Source organism: Salvelinus alpinus, unplaced genomic scaffold (assembly GCF_045679555.1).
Source record: "Salvelinus alpinus unplaced genomic scaffold, SLU_Salpinus.1 scaffold_40, whole genome shotgun sequence".
NCBI classification, from domain to species: Eukaryota; Metazoa; Chordata; class Actinopteri; order Salmoniformes; family Salmonidae; genus Salvelinus; species Salvelinus alpinus.
In genome coordinates, this window is record NW_027255981.1 from 885,580 (window position 1) to 903,575 (window position 17,996).

The following is a 17,996-nucleotide window of genomic DNA, read 5'->3' on the forward strand; positions in this document are numbered from 1 at the left end:
TCCGGAATTCTGGCCTTTCTATTTTTGATATTGCTACTATGCAAATATGCAAGTAACCATTTCACTGTACCATTTACACCTTCTGTATCCTGTGCCTGTGACAAATGAACTAAGATTTTATTTGATATAGTGTGTGTTTACCAGAGACGGTAATGTGAAGAACATGACCTGCACCAAAGTCAAATTAGGATATAGAACAAGGATGAGATAGTGTATTTTTAGCTGGAGCTTTTCCTTATTGTAGGCTACTACTTTTACCACTTTTTGTCTTGAAATCCTCAGTTGTTTACTACACTACTCACTCTGTTTAACACATTTAATCCTTAAAGAGATGGGCGGGGCTAAGGCTTAAGAGGGTGTGAACAATGCTGAATGGGTGTAGACAAAGAAGAGCTCTCCAAGAAGGGCCATTTCCTCAAAAGTGGTGTTACAAGTTCATCAACTTTCAAAGCAGAGTGTATGATAAACCATTTTCTATCTCCGAGTCTATACTTTTATCCAATGTAAAAGACACCATTTCACATTTTGCTCCATAGCACCGAATCCAGGTGGTGAGTCACATTTTTGCTCTAGTCCACCACTTACACAGCTGATCCAAGTAATCATCAAGCCAGTGATAAATTAAGGTGCTTTAGTACTGGACTGGAACAAAAAGGACTGGAGTTATAAAAAAAACACTGCCGTGGACAGCAATACGGTACTGTAGGCCTACCTGTAGAAGTCGGACTCGAGCAGTGTGAGCTGCCGGGCGATCTCAATGGGGTGGAGGGTCATGAGGTCAAACTGGTCTGTCTGGCCCGACTTGCTGAGGTGCCACTCGATGGGCGGTGGCGAGCTCTCGAAGGTGATGTTGTGGCTGGGCCCATTGGCCTGTGCTTGCTTCTTCCTCTGGATGATCTTGGTAATGGACTCCACCCACTTCTTCATGGCCTTGCCTGGGAGGGGTCACAGAGAGGGAGATTGTCACTCAGAGAAGAGAAGTGGAGGAGAGATACGAGAGAGGAAGAGACGAGAGGAAAATAAGAAAAAAAGAGAGGAGAAAATACAAGACAAAAAGAGAGGATATGCAACGAAAGAGGAGAAAGTCCTTGCCCCGATTTATCCACACATACCTCGCACCAATGCAATGAACTCCTCCAGACACTTGAGTAACTGACAGTCCCGCTCAAAGTCATAGAAGTGGTGCTCCACCCAGTGGCGACATACATTCAGTACCCTGCAGGAAGAGCGAGTAGGTCAAAACCAGTTAAGATACCAGTTACAGACCAGCAAGAGAGCGCTAACTACAAATCCTGACCTAAAAACTAAATAAATCTGCCCCTGACTTAGGAACTTAAACCAACTCCTAAGAGACTGGAAGAGAGATTAGTTGACTGATAAGAGACCAGAGAGCCACAGCTAGAAATGAAAATGGGATGCACATCACAGAGATACAGTTGAAGTCAGGAGTTTACATACACTTAGGTTGGAGTCATTAAAACTTGTTTTTCAACCACTCCACAAATTTCTTGTTAACAAACTATAGTTTTGGCAAGTCGGTTTAGACATCTACTTTGTGCATGACAAGTAATTTTTCCAACAATTGTTTACAGACAGATTATTTCACTTATAATTCACTGTATCACAATTCCAGTGGGTCAGAAGTTTACATACACTAAGTTGACTGTGCCTTTAAACAGCTTGGAAAATGACAGAAAAGGATGTCATGGCTTCAGAAGCTTCTGATAGGCTGATTGACATCATTCGAGTCAATTGGAGGTGTACCTGTGGATGTATTTCAAGGCCTACCTTCAAACTCAGTGCCCGTGCTTGACATCATGGGAAAATCAAAAGAAATCAGCCAAGACCTCAGAAAAACAAATGTAGACCTCCACAAGTCTGGTTCATCCTTGGGATCAATTTCCAAACGCCTGAAGGTACCATGTTCATCTGTACAAACAATAGTACGCAAGTATAAACACCATGGGACCACGCAGCCATCATACCTCTCAGGAAAGAGACGTTCTGTCTCCTAGAGATGAACGTACTTTGGTGTGAAAAGTGCAAATCAATCCCAGAACAACAGCAAAGGACCTTGTGAAGATGCTGGAGGAAACGGGTACAAAAGTATCTATATCCACAGTAAAACGAGTACTATATCGACATAACCTAAAAGGCCGCTCAGCAAGGAAGAAGCCACTGCTCCAAAACCGCCATAAAAAAAACAGACTACGGTTTGCAACTGCACATGGGGACAAAGATCGTACTTTTTGGAGAAATGTCCTCTGGTCTGATGAAACAAAAATAGAACTGTTTGGCCATAATGACTATCGTTATGTTTGGAGGAAAAAGGGAGAGGCTCACAAGCCTTTAGAACACCATCTCAACCGTGAAGCATGGGGGTGGCAGCATCATGTTGTGGGGGTGCTTTCCTGCAGGAGGGACTGGTGCACTTCACAAAATAGATGGCATCATGAGGAAAGAAAATGATGTCGATATATTAAAGCAACATCTCAAGACATCAGTCAGGAAGTTAAAGCTTGGTTGCAAATAGATCTTCCAAATGGACAATGAACCCAAGCATACTTCCAATGTTGTCGCAAAATGGCTTAAGGACAACAAAGTCCAGGTATTGGAGTGGCTATCACAAGCCCTGACCTCAATCCTATAGAAAACTTGTGGCCAGAACTGAAAAGGTGTGTGCGAGCATGGAGGCCTACAAACCTGACTCAGTTACACCAGCTCTGTCAGGAGGAATGGGCCAAAATTCACCCAACTTATTGTGGGAAGCTTGTGGAAGGCTACCCAAAACGTTTGACCCAAGTTAAACCATTTAATGGCAATGCTACCAAATACCAATTGAGTGTACGTAAACTTCTGACCCACTGGGAATGTGATGAAAGAAATAAAAGCTGAAATAAATCACTCTCTCTACTATTATTCTGACATTTCACATTCTTAAGATAAAGTGGTGATCCTAACTGACCTAAGACAGGGAATTTTTACTAGGATTAAATGTCAGGAATTGTGAAAAACTGAGTTTAAATGTGTTTGGCTAAGGTGTATGTAAACCTCCGACTTCAACTGTAGGTGGGAAGGGTTGAGGGTAGCTGAAGGCTGGGACCAAAAAAACATAAAGAAAGATAGCTAATTTAAAATATACTGTCTGTGAAATCTATGTAGTATGTATAACCTGAAGTTTAAGCTTAAGTATTGTTGTCCATTAGTTTACTCCAATTATGGGAGGGGTGTAAGGGTTAGGGGAAAATAATAAAGTAGGAAAATATATATAAAAATATATATTTACAAAAAAATATATACAATGCATTCTGAAAGTATTCAGACCCTTGACTTTCCCACCCCCAAAAAATTCACAGCAAAAACAGGTTTCTAGAAATGTTTGCAAATTTATAAAGAATTTAAAACTGAAATTTCACATTTACATAAGTATTCAGACCCTTCACTCAGTATTTTGTTGAAGCACCTTTGGCAACGATTACAGCCTCAAGTCTTCCTGGTTATGACACTACAAGCTCGGCATACCTGTATTTGCACACCTATAGTTTCTCCTATTCTTCTCTGCAGATCTTCTCAAGCTCTGTCAGGTTGGATGGGGAGCGTCGCTGCACAGCTATTTTCAGGTCTCTCCAGATATGTTTGATTGGGTTCAAGTCCGGGCTCTGGCTAGGCCACTCCAGGACATTCAGAGTCACTCTTGCGTTGTCTTGGCTGTGTGCTTAGGGTTGTTGTCCTGTTGGAAGATTAACTTTCACTCCAGTTTGAGGTCCTGAGCGCTCTGGAGCAGGTTTTCATCAAGGATCTCTCTGTTCTTTGCTCCATTCAGCTTTCCCTCGATCCTGGCTAGTCTCCCAGTCACTGCCGCTGAAAAATACCATGCTTCACCATAGGGATGGTGCCAGGTTTCCTCCAGACATGAAGCTTGGCATGCAGGTTAAAGAGTTCAATATTGGTTTTATCAGATCAGAGAATCTTGTTTCTCATGGTCTGAGAGTCATTTAGGTGCCTTTTGGCAAACTCCAAGCAGGCTGTCACGTGCCTTTTACTGAGTGGTGGCTTCCGTCTGGCCAGTCTACCATAAGGGCCTGATTGGTGGAGTGCTGCAGAGATGGCGGTCCTTCTGGAAGGTTCCCATCTCCACAGATGAACTCTGGAGCTCTGTCAGAGTGACCATCGGGTTCTTAGTCACCCACCTGACCAAGGCCCTTCTCCCCTGATTGCTCAGTTTGGCCGGGCGGCCAACTCTAGGAAGAGTGTTGGTGGTTCCAAACTTCTTCCATTTAAGAAAGGAGGCCACTGTGTTGTAGGGGATCTTCAACGCTGCAAAAAAACAATCCTGTCTCGGAGCTCTACAGACAATTCCTTCGACCTCATGGCTTTGTTTTTGCTCTGACATGCACTGTCAACAGTGGGACCATATATAGACAGGTGTGTGCCTTTCCAAATCATGTTCAATCAATTGAATGTACCACAGGTGGACTTATATCAAGTTGTAGAAACATCTCAAGGATGAGCAATGGAAACAGGATGCACCTGAGCACAATTTAGAGAGTCTCATAGCAAAGGGTCTGAATACTTATGTAAATAAGGTATGTCTGTTTTTATTTGTAATAAATTAGCAAAAAATTCTAAACCCGCTTTGTCATTATGTGGAATCATGTGTAAATTGATGAGGATTTTTACATAATAAAAAAAAAATCTATTTTAGAATAAGGCTGTAATGTAACAAAAAAGTGGAAAAGGGGAAGGGATCTGAATACTTCCCGAACGCACAGTATATGGAGCATAAAAAAAAAATATATATAAAAAACGTAAAGAGTGCATGCTTTTGTTTCAGCCCAGCATTGAAAAAGTTTGAAACCTTTCTCTGCTAATCAGGACAGACTACGTTCCAAGTGTACCACAAGAAAACCAGGATGTACTGTTGACCCCTAGGTCAAGTTCATTAGGCACCAAAATGAAAGAAAACAGACAGGGGCTACCTTGACTTGTCCAAGAATAACTGTTTTTTTTGTCGAATGTTTTCTGTTATAGTCCCTAATGAACACAACCTCTGGAATTAGGTGTGGTAAATGGAGAGGGTTGCAGAGGTACCTGAGTTGGACTGGCTGGACAAACTCCTTGCGAAATCGTTTGAGTTCGGCGCTGAGAGGTTGGTCTCCATTCTCTATGGCCATCTGGTCCGCCTCTGTGGGCTTCGGCTCGGGAATTTCAAACCTGGAAGGTTCCAGAAAACAAAATCAGAACTGAGAAGACACAGCAGTGTGGAATCTGGGATACACCTTTAACCAGACAGTCGAGGTTCCAGACTGGAATATGTTCCGGGATTCTTTCGATGGCATTGAGGAGTACACCACATCAGTTACTGGCTTTAGCAATAAGTGCATCGAGGACGTCGTCCCCACAGTGACTGTACGTACATACCCCAACCAGAAGCCATGGATTACAGGCAACATCCGCACTGAGGTAAAGGGTAGAAGTGCCGCTTTCAAGGAGCAGGAGACTAATCTGGACGCTTACAAGAAATCCCACTATGCCCTCCGACGAACCATCAAACAGGCAAAGCATCAATACAGGACTAAGATCGAATCGTACTACACCGGCTCTGAGACTTGTTGGATGTGGCAGGGCTTGAAAACTATTACGGACTACAAAGGGAAGCACAGCCGAGAGCTGCTCAGTGACACAAGCCTAAATTACTAAATTACTTCTATGCTCGCATAGAGGCAAGTAACACTGAAACATGCATGAGAGCATCAGCTGTTCCGGATGACTGTGTGATCACGCTCTCCGCAGCCGATGTGAGTAAGACCTTTAAATAAGTCAACATTCACAAGGCGGATTACCAGGACATGTACTCCGAGCATGCACTGACAAACTAGCAAGTGTCTTCACTGACATTTTCAACCTCTACCTGTCTGAGAATGTAATACCATCATGTTTCAAGCAGACCACCATAGTCCCTGTGCCCAAGAACACTAAGGTAACCTGCCTAAATGACTACCGACCTGTAGCACTCACGTCTGTAGCCATGAAATGCTTTGCAAGGCTGGTCATGGCTCACATCAACACCATTATCTTAGAAACCCTAGACCCAAACTAACATGGTCCAAGCACACCGTGAAGAGGGCATGACAAAACCTATTCCCCCTCAGGAGACTGAAAAGATTTGCCATGGGTCCTCAGATACTCAAAAGGTTCTACAGCTGCACCATCGAGAGCATCCTCACGGGTTGCATCACAGCCTGTTATGGCAACTGCTCGGCCTCTGACCGCAAGGCACTACAGAGGGTAGTGCATACGGCCCAGTACATCATTGGGCCCAAGCTTCCTGCCATCCAGCACCTCTATACCAGGCGGTGTCAGAGGAAGGCCCTAAAAATCATCAAAGACTCTAGCCACCCTAGTCATAGACTGTTCTTTCTGCTACCGCACGGAAAGCAGTTCCGGAGCGCCAAGTCTAGGTGCATGAGGCTTCTAAACAGCTTCTACCACCAAGCCATAAGACTCCTGACCAGCTAATCAAATTGGCTACCCAGACTATTTGCATTGTGCCCCCCCCCCTCTGTTACACTGCTGCTACTCTCTGGTTATTATCTATGCATAGTCACTTTAACTCTACCTACATATACATGTTACCTTGACTAACCAGTGCCCCCGCACATTCACCTCAAACAGTGAGTAAAGGTGTGTTTTTTATTGAGAATGACAATGGTTCCTCAATGTATATTTAAAAAAAAAATCCATCTCTCCCCCTTTCAATAACCACTCAGCATGAAAGGGAAAAATGTAATGCTCTGTCTGATCCAGTGCAAACGTCATAAAATACCTGATTACTTCTTATCCCTACAGATGTGTCCCAAGCTCACTGGCTCAGGAAACTCTGAGGGCCCAGAATATTACAATGTTGTAAGTTTGCTAGCACGAAAGCGTCGGTGTATCCAGTTGACCTCACCTCTCCATAAGAAGACCCAGCAGCTCCTGAGGTTTACAGAAGGACCTGTAGGTTGTTAGAAATGTTCGGACGAAATTTGGATCTGCAAGGAGGAAAAACAAGGGGATTGTCAGCCATTTTGTTAATCAATCATTCTCAGCAGTGTGCAAGTAGCTATTGTTCTTTCATGACTTTGCGGTGATGAATTGTATGAAATTCGCTACTGTTTGCTAGCTAGACATCTTATAACTATTACGTTAACAGTCTAAGATATGCTAACCAATGTCATGTTTATTAGGCACCAAACAGGACAGACAAACAAAATGTCAAACATTCCCTAGTGAACATGACCCAGGTCTGTGTGTATATTAGGAGTGCTGATACTGTGGTTATGCGGGAGAACAGGACCGTTAGCTAGTGGTTCACATGTTGGATCTGTCCAAGCCCTTTCACCGGGGTCTGGCTGGGGTTGGCGGGCAGTGGTGGGGGGGAGACAATAGCTGCCTCAGTGTGGATTTACAAACAATCGGCCTGAAACTATTTCAGCCAGGAAACAGACGCTGCTCTGACGCACGCAGCCGCCACTCCACCACACACGCTTGAAAATAGATCACCGGCCTGCCCTACCCACCACCGACATTACACACTGCAGTGTTTCTACTAGGCTTTGACCACAAATACAAGTATAGGACAAGTCAACAACATTATTTGGGTATGACATAACAGAATATTAACTTACAAAATGTTCGATTTTCACTGGGTAGTTACTTTAAAGTTATCTTCCTGCAATTCTACGCATTTTGCAATGGGGCAGAGAGATATTGCCAGTTTTATTGCCAATTTCCTGCAATTCTACACATTTTGCAATGGGGCAGAGAGATAATGCCAGTTTTATTGCCAATTTCCTGCAATTCTACGCATTTTGCAATGGGGCAGAGAGATAATGCCAGTTTTATTGCCAATTTCCTGCAATTCTACGCATTTTGCAATGGGGCAGAGAGATAATGCCAGTTTTATTGCCAATTTCCTGCAATTCTACACATTTTGCCTTGGCTTATGTTGTGTTCTTATGCTATCTGAGTGACTCACTTTATAACAAAATGTATTTTAGACAGTTATTCTGGTGGTTGTTAGTTCTCAAAGATGATCTTATTAAAAAAATATACAGCTCCATTATCTTTTCTACATACTTTATATCTGGCTTTAAACGTTTAAGTTCACACTGAAAACGTTTTAACATCCCAAACCTTATTTAGTTATCACACACACACACACAAAAGTATGTGAACCTTTTGGAATAACCTGGATATCAGCATCTTCCTATTAGTCACAACAATAGACAAACACAGTGTGCTTAAACTAATAACACAAATTATTGTATTTTTCTTGTCTATATTGAATACATCATTTAAACATTCACAGTGTAGGTTGGAAAAAGTATGTGAACCCCTAGGCTAAGGACTTTTCAAAAAGCAAATTGGAGTCAGGAGTCAGCTAACCTGATCATCTGATGATTTATCACTCCAGTGTTAATCTGCTAAATTGTAATTATTCGATTTATTGCCTACCTCATGCCTTTTGCACACATTGTATATAGATTCTCTTTTTTTCTACCATGTTATTGACTTGTTTATTGTTTACTCCATGTGTAACTCTGTGTTGTCTGTTCACACTGCTATGCTTTATCTTGGCCAGGTCGCAGTTGCAAATGAGAACTTGTTCTCAACTAGCCTACCTGGTTAAATAAAGGTGAAATAAAAAAATAAAAAACCTGGAGTCCAATCAACGAGACGAGAGTGGAGTTGTTGGTTAGAGCTGCCTTTCCCTATAAAAAACACTCACAACATTGGAGTTTGCTATTCACAAGAAGCATTGCCTGATGTGAACCATGCCTCGAACAAAGAGATCTCAGAAGACCTAAGATTAAGAATTGTTGACTTGCATAAATCTGGAAAGGGTTACAAAAGTATCTCTAAAAGCCTTGATGTTCATCAGTCCACAGTAAGTCAAATTGTCTATAAATGGAGAAAGTTCAGCACTGTTGCTACTCTCCCTAGGAGTGGCCGTCCTGAAAAGATGACTGCAAGAGCACAGTGCAGAATGCTCAATGAGGTTAAGAAGAATCTTGGAGTGTCAGCTAGACTTACAGAAATCTCTGGAACATGCTAACATCTCTGATGACAAGTCTAGAATATGTAAAACACTAAACAAGAATGGTGTTCATGGGAGGACACCACGGAAGAAGCCACTGCTGTCAAAAAAAAACATTGCTGCATGTCTGAAGTTCGCAAAAGTGCACCTGGATGTTCCACAGCGCTTTTGGCAAAATATTCTGTGGACAGATGAAACTACAGTTGAGTTGTTTGGAAGGAACACACAGCACTATGTGTGGAGAAAAAAAAGGCACAGCACACCAACATCAAAACCTCTTCCCAACTGTAAAGTACAGTGGAGGGAGCATCATGGTTTGGGGCTGCTTTACTGCCTCAGGACCTGGACAGCTTGCTATCACCGACGGAAAAATGAATTCCCAAGTTGATCAAGACATTTTGCAGGAGAATGTAAGGCTATCCGCCAATTGAAGCGCAACAGAAGTTGGGTGATGCAACAGGACAACGACCCAAAAAACAGAAGTAACTCAACAACAGAATGGCTTCAACAGAAGAAAAGAGCGGTTCACACCAGACATCCTAAGAATATTGCTGAACTGAAACAGTTTTGTAAAGATGAATGGTTCAAAATTCCTCCTGACCATTGTGCAGGTCTGATCCACAACTACAGAAAATGTTTGGTTGAGTTTATTGCTGCCAAAGGAGGGTCAACCAGTTATTAAATCCAAGGGTTCACATACTTTTTACACCCTACACTGTGAATGCTTACACGGTGTGTTCAATAAAGACATGAACACGTATAATTGTTTGTGTGTTATTAGTTTAAGCAGACTGTGTTTATCTGTTGTTGTGACTTAGAGGAAGATCAGATCAAATTTTATGACCAATTTATGCAGAAATCCAGGTAATTCCAAAAAGGTTTTCATACTTTTTCTTGCCACTATACACACACACAGGACCAGTCGAATGTTGACACCTACTCATTCAAGGGTTTTTATTTTTTACATTGTAGAACTATAGTGAAGACATCAGAACTATGAAATAACACATATGGAATCATGTAGTAACCAAAAAAAGTGTTAAAATCTAAATATATTGGCCTCCCGAGTGGCGCAGTGGTCTAAGGCACTGCATCGCAGTGCTAGCTGTGCCACTAGAGTTCCTGGTTTGAGTCCAGGACCGGAGACCCATGGGGCGGCGCAAAATTGGCTCAGCGTCGTCCGGGTTTGGGGAGGGTTTGGCTGGCAGGGATGTTCTTGTCCCCTTGCGCACTAGCGACTCCTGTGGCGGGCCGGATGCAGTGCTCGCTGACACGGTCGCCAGGCGTACGGTGTTTCCACCGACAGATTGGTGCTGTCTTAATCCGGCTGACTTCCGGATTAAGCGGGCATTGTGTCAAGAAGCAGTGCGGCTTGGCTGGGTTGTGTTTCGGAGGACGCACGGCTCTCGACCTTCGCCTCTCCCGAGTACATAAGGGAGTTGCAACGATGGAACAAGACTAACTACCAATTGGATACCACGAAATTGGGGAGAAAAGGGGATATAAAAAAACACACATATATATAAAAAAATATAGATTTTAGATTCTTCAAAGCAGCCACCCTTTGCCTTGATGACAGCTTTGCACACTCTTGGCATTCTCTCAACCAGCTCACGAGGTAGTCACCTGGAATTAATTTAAATGAACAGGTGTGCCTTGTTAAAGTTAATTTGTGGAATTTCTTTCCATCTTAATGCGTTTGAGCCAATCAGTTGTGTTGTGACAAAGTAGGGGTGGTATACAGAAGATAACTCTATTTGGTAAAAGACCAAGTCCATATTATGGGAAGAACAGCTCAAATAAGCAAAGAGAAACGACAGTCCATTACTTTAAGACATGAAGGCCAGTCAGTTTCTTCCAAGTGCAGTCGCAAAAACCATCAAGCGCTATGCTGAAACTGGCTCTCATGAGGACCGCCACAGGAAAGGAAGACAGAGTTACCTCTGCTGCAGAGGATAAGTTCATTAGAGTTACCAGCCTCAGATTGCAGCCCAAATAAATGCTTCACAGAGTTCAACTAACAGACACATAAACATAAACTGTTCAGAGGAGACTGTGTAAAACAGGCCTTCATGGTCAAATTGCTGCAAAGAAGCCACTACTAAAGGACACCAATAAGAAGAGACTTGCTTGGGCCAAGAAACACAAGCAATGGACATTAGACACGTGGAAATCTGTCCTTTGGTCTGATGGGTCCAAATTGGAGATTTCTGGTTCCAACCACGTGTCTTTGTGAGATGCAGAGTAGGTGAACGGATGATCTCTGCATGTGTGGTTCCAAACGTGAAGCATGGAGGAGGTGGTGTGATGGTGCTTTGCTGGTGGCACTGTCTGTGATTTATTTAGAATTTAACCTTTCACGAGTATCAATCCCGGATCCGGGAGCACCCCCCACCCCCCACACACTGATTAGCATAGCTAGCATAGCTTCACAAGTAGATAGTAGCATCTAAATATCATTAAATCACAAGTCCAAGACACCAGATGAAAGATACAGATCTTGTGAATAAAGCCACCATTTCAGATTTTTAAAATGTTTTACAGGGAAGACAAAATATGTAAATCTATTAGCTAAACACGTTAGCAAAATACACCACTATTCTAACTCCATCAGTTTCTTACTCCTTCAGGTGCTATCACCAATTCGGCTCAACTAAGATATTGATAGCCAATAACCTATAAAAAAAACCATCAGATGACAGTCTGATAACATATTCATGGTATAGGATAGTTTTTGTTAGAAAAAAGTGCATATTTCAGGTAGAAATCACAGTTTACAATTGCACCGACCATCACAAATCGACTAGAATTACTAGATAGAGCAACGTGTATGACCAATTTACTCATCATAAAACATTTCATAAAAATAGACAAAGCATAGCAATGGAAAGACCCAGTTCTTGTGATTTCAGACCATATTTCAGATTTTCTAAGCGTTTTTCAGCGAAAACACAATAAATCGATAAGTTAGCATACCACATGTGCAAACGTTACCAGAGCATCGATTCCAGCCAAAGAGCGCTATAACGTAATCACCGCCAAAATATATTAATTTTTTCACTAACCTTCTCAGAATTCTTCCGATGACACTCCTGTAACATCATTTTACAACATACATATACAGTTTGTTCGAAAAGGTGCATATTTTTTAGAAAGAGCCATACAAAACCGTGGTTACACAATAAAAATACTAGGAAATCAAGCCTCAATATGTCTGACGTCATCTATCAGAGTGATCTAGTTTAATTGAAAGCTAATCATATACTTGACTAAAAAATACAGGGTTGACAGGAATCGAAAGACAAATTAGTTCTTAATGCAATCGCTGATTTACATTTCTAAAATTATCCTTACTGTGCAATACAGGGTTCGCCAAGCGAAGGGATAGAAAACAAAATGGCGAAATATGCGTTTAAAATATTTCGACAGAACAACGATTTATCATATTAAATATTACTTACTATGAGGTGATTTTCCATCGGATTCTTGGGCAATGTATTCTTTCTTGGGTATAATCTTCTTTTGGTCGAAAGATGTCCTTTGTCCGTCTAAATGCCCGCTAACGTTCAACCAGGACCCCGAAATGTGCCCGGTGCTTCACATAGAAATGCATCAAAATCGCACTAAACGGATATAAATTGCTATAAAACGGTTTAAATTAACTACCTTATGATGTTTCTAAGTCCTATATCGAATTAAATTACAGACGGATACATTTCAAGTTGATAACCGAGCCTGTGAAAATGGCATCCGGAGGTCCCTTCCTGCGTAAGGGCGAGCGTCGAAAGGGGGGCTACTCTCACTCCTTGGTCTTTTATAACCTCTGAGAGCTACCTAGAAGGCCCATTCCACTTCTCATTGGTTACTGACATCCAGGGGAAGGCGGGTGCAGTTCGTGCCGTTCCATAGGATAGACAGAGACCTTAAAAACTGATCTGAAACCAGAGCTTCGCTCTCAGACCTTTCACTGTCTGTCATGGATTTCGCTGTAGAAAGAGTTCTGGGTCACCCACAGACATAATTTCAACGTTGTATGAAACTAGAAAGTGTTTTCTATCCAATAGAATTAATAATATGCATATTGTACGAGCAAGAATTGAGTACTAGGCAGTTTAATTTGGAGACGACAAAATGCTAATTCGGAACAGCACCCCCTGTAGTCGCAAGAAGTTTTAAGGCACACTGAACCAGCATGGCTACCACAGCATTTTGCAGCGATACGCCAATCCCATCTTGTTAGTGCTTCGTGGGACAATCATTTGTTTTTCAGCAGGACAATGACCCAACACACCTCCAGGCTGTGTAAGGGCTTATATGACCAAGAAGGAGAGCGATGGAGTGCTGCATCAGATGTCCTGGCCTCCACAATCACCCGACCTCAACCCAATTGAGATGGTTTGGGATGAGTTGGACCACAGAGTGAAGGAAAAGCAGCCAACAAGCGCTCAGCGTATGTGGGAACTCCTTCAAGACTGTTGTAAAAGCATTCCTCATAAAACTGGTTGAGAGAATGCCAAGAGTGCAAAGCTGTCATCAAAGCAAAGGGTGGCTACTTTGAAAAATCTTAAATATATTTTAATAACACTTTTTTGGTTACTATATGATTCCATATGTGTTATTCAATAGTTTTGATGTCTTCACTACTATTCTACAATGTAGAAAATAGTACAAATAAAGAAAAACCCTTGAATGAGTAGGTGTGTCCAAACCTTTGAGTTGTGTTGAGTCAGTATAAATGTGTGTGCATGTTATATGTGTGTGAGCAAATGGTCTCTCACACACACGAAAAGTATTCAGACCCCTTGACTTTTTCCACATTTTGATACGTTACAGCCTTATTCTAAAATGGATTACATAAAAATAGTTCCTCATCAATCTACACACAATACCCTATAATGACAAAGCGAAAGCAGGTTTTTAGAAATGTTAGCAAATGTATTACAAATAAAAAACAGAAATACCTTATTTACATAAGTATTCAGACCCTTTGCTATGAGACTCAAAATTGAGCTCAGGTGCATCATGTTTCCATTGATCATCTTTGAGATGTTTCTACAACTTGATTTAAGTCCACCTGTGGTACATTCAATTGATTGGACACACACCTGTCTATATAAGATCTCACAGTTGACAGTGCATGTCAGAGCAATACCAAGCCATGAGGTCGAAGGAATTGTCTGTACTGCTCCGAGACAGGATTGTGTCGAGAAACAGATCTAGGGAAGGGTACCAAAACATTTCTGCAGCATTGAAGGTCCCAAAGAACACACTGGCTGTCATCATTCATAAATGGTAGAAGTTTGGAACCACCAACACTCTTCCTAGAGTTGGCCGCCCAGCATGAACCCTCATGGTCACTCTGACAGAGCTCCAGAGTTCCTCTGTGGAGATTGGAGAACATTCCAGAAGGACAGCCATCTCTGCAGCACTCCACCAATCAGGCCTTTATGGTAGAGTGGCCAGGCAGAAGCCACTCCTCAGTAAAAAGGCACATGAGAGCCCACTTGGATTTTGCCAAAAGGCACCTAAAGGACTCTGACCATGAGAAACAAGATTCTCTGGTCTGATAAAACCAAGATTGAACTCTTTAGCCTAAATTCCAAGTGTCACATCTGGACGAAGCCCGGCACTATCCCTACGGTGAAGCATGGTGGAGGCAGCATCATGCTGCGGGGATGGTTTTCAGCGGCAGAGACTGGGAAACTTGTCAGGATGAAGGGAAAGATGAACAGAGCAAAGTACAGAGAGATCCTTGATGAAAACCGGCTCCAGAGCGCTCAGGACCGCAGACTGGGGCAAAGGTTCACCTTCCAACAGGACAACAACGCTAAGCACAAAGCCAAGAGAACACATGAATGGCTTCGGGACTAGCCTCTGAATGTTCTTGAATGGCCCAGTCAGAGCCCGGACTTCAACCCGATCGAACATCTCTGAAGAGACCTGAAAATAGCTGTGCAGCGACGCTCCCCATCCAACCTTACAGAGCTTGAGAGGATCTGCAGAGAAGAATGGGAGAAACTCCCCAAATACAGGTGTGTCAAGCTTGTAGAGTCCTACCCAAGAAGACTGACTTGCCAAGTTAAATAAAGGTTAAATAAAATTAAAATAAATTACTCTACACTGTATCGCTGCCAAAGGTTCTTTGCCAGCAGCATACCACCCTGCATACCACTGCTGGCTTGCTTCTGAAGCTAAGCAGGGTTGGTCCTGGTCAGTCCCTGGATGGGAGACCAGGTGCTGCTGGAAGTGGTGTTGGAGGGCCAGTAGGAGGCACTCTTTCCTCTGGTCTAAACAAAGATCCCAATGCCCCAGGGCAGTGATTGGGGACACTGCTCTGTGTAGGGTGCCGTCTTTCGGATGGGACGTTAAACGGGTGTCCTGACTCTCTGAGGTCATTAAAGATCCCATGGCACTTATCGTAAGAGTAGGGGTGTTAACCCCGGTGTCCTGGCTAAATTCCCAATCTGGCCCTTAACCATCACGGTCACCTAATAATCCCCAGTTTACAATTGGCTCATTCATCCCCCTCCTCTCCCCTGTAACTATTCCCCAGGTCGTTGCTGCAAATGAGAACGTGTTCTCAGTCAACTTACCTGGTAAAATAACGGTAAAATAAAAAATAAAAATAAAAACAAAGTACTGAGTAAAGGGTCTGAATATTTACATAAATGTGATCAGTTTATTTTTAATACATTTGCAAACATCTCTAAAAACCTGTTTTTGCTTTGTCATTATGGGGTAGTACGTGTAGATTGCTGAGGGAAAAAACGATTTAATCAATTTTAGAATGAGGCTGTAACATAACAAAATGTGGAAAAAGTCAAGGGGTATGAATACTTTCCGAATGCACTATATTAAATATAATTTGAAAGGTAATTTCATGTACTTTCAGAACCACTTGTCAAACAAAGTTTAAAATATATCAGGGTTTCCTCTTTAATGGCGTACAGGTCATTCTGATATGCAGTGGTGTAATGTACTTAAGTAAAAATATCTGGGATATCTGTACTTTATTTTACTATTCATATTTTTGCCAACTTTTACTTCACTACATTCCTAAAGACAATAATGTACTTTTTACATTATTTTTTACATACATTTTCCCTGACACCCTAAGGTACTACATTTTGACAGGAAAATGGTCCAATTCACACATATCAAGAGAACATTCCTGGTCATCCCTACTGCCTCTGAACTGGAGGACTCACTAAACACAAATGCTTTGCTTGTAAATTGTGCCATCTGGTTTGCTTAATATACGGAACTTGAAATGGTTTATACTTAAGTACATTTTAGCAGTTCCATTTACTTTTGCTACTGAAGTATATTTAAAACCAAATACTTTTAGACTTTTACTCAAGTAGTATTTTACTGGGTGACTTTCACTTTTACTTGAGTCATTTTCTGTGGTATCAAGTATGACAATTGAGTACTTTTTCCAAAACTGCTGCGATGTACCATAGAGGTCAATGGTCAAAGTTCTGTTGACCTGAACATTCCCAAAAATGTGTCTGAATCTCTAAGCTTTCCAATGATACAAGATTAAAGAGTACAAGTGAGCAATACTGATATTGTTTGCCATAGGGTAAAACCCCTATGGGAAAAATTGATGGGATGGAGGGATGAACGATAACACGCAGAAAGCTACCATTGCTGCACTGCTATCACACATTTTCCAACTCTAGGGACATAGACCTTCAAAAAAATCACTATGAGACATCGCCGTCCCAAGAGAGCCCGACCGACTCCTGCCTCATGGACTATATGGATTCTTGATGACAATTTATGGCAGAAACAGAAGCGTAGATCCATGCAAATTGTAATGCAGATAGGACAGAGAGACAAGAGAGAAAGCGTGCGTTGTCCCTCCCCTGCTGTCTCCTGGGTGGGAGCAGGGTGTGTGTCCCAGGCATGAGGTGCATCGCACAGGAAGCACCTTTTTCCCCTTTTCAAATTACCCAGGCCACACAGACACACTTTTTCCTCAAAAGGCTCATTTCCCTTGGCTTATTTGGAAATCAGTGGCACACAGACGGTTGAAAACTAAAAAGGAAAATAGTGGCCTAAATTTACACCCTACCCTTTATTCGGGGCAGGAAGTTTACACAGGGGTGTGAGCTGGACAGTCCACCCATAAGAGGAATGTTCTCTTCTGGCCTTGTATTGTGCTGCATTAACCTTGGACCAGTGTTTTTTTAAACTCCAGTCCTTCACTACTCCCCAACAGCACACAGGTTTGGTGTAGCCCAGGACAAGCACACCTGAATCAACTCGTCAACTAATGATCAAGCACTTGGGTGAGTTGAATCAGGTGTGCGTCAACAAAAATGTGTACAGTCTGGGGGTACTCACTTACCACAGTTGAAAAACACTGCTCTAGACTTCCAGAGACAAACGAGATGAAACCCAAACGTGTGTAAGAGTTCAGAAAGGCTTCCGTGCGAAACAAAGAAAAACGTGTGTCTTTAAGAGGATTTTATACAACACCTGTATGTTTGCATGACATTGCATAACAATGCATAGAAACAGAACAAATTTCAAAAGCGCTTGGCCTAAATGTTTTGCTCCCCGGATTACCAGAGCCCACATCCACTTGGGACTTTGAGCGATTGAATTTGGTGATTTATTTCCCCAAAATGACATCATGACTTTTAATTAATGAAGAGCTTATTAGTCCAATCGCAGCCTTGTATCTGGTTAGGTACAACGGCACCCGTCAGTGGAGAAGAATACAGATCCCATGGTTTAACAACTGCTGTGTGTGCTGGGTCATTCAGCCTTTCTTAAGAGCGATTGCTCACGAAACGCCAGACAAAGAAAGACCATGATTTTTTACATTTTCACAAAATATAGTCCATAAAATAGTTCTTTGGTTGAAGGATTGTTGTCATGTGTCAAAAAGCATAATTGAGTC

The 17,996-nt window shown here is 42.2% G+C and overlaps 1 protein-coding gene across 4 annotated transcripts in view; it reads right to left on the bottom strand.

Annotated features, from left to right (window-relative positions):
• Positions 1-17,996, bottom strand: part of LOC139567038 (son of sevenless homolog 1-like) — an 88,331-nt gene that overhangs the window by 18,783 nt on the left and 51,552 nt on the right. For all 4 annotated transcript variants that reach the window (XM_071388458.1, XM_071388460.1, XM_071388459.1 and 1 more), the window contains exons 11-14: positions 6,953-7,034; positions 5,092-5,214; positions 1,113-1,216; positions 713-935 (exon numbers count right to left, since the gene is read on the bottom strand). In XM_071388458.1, coding sequence (XP_071244559.1) covers positions 713-935; positions 1,113-1,216; positions 5,092-5,214; positions 6,953-7,034 — 532 coding nt within the window. The remainder of the gene's footprint in view (positions 1-712; positions 936-1,112; positions 1,217-5,091; positions 5,215-6,952; positions 7,035-17,996) is intronic.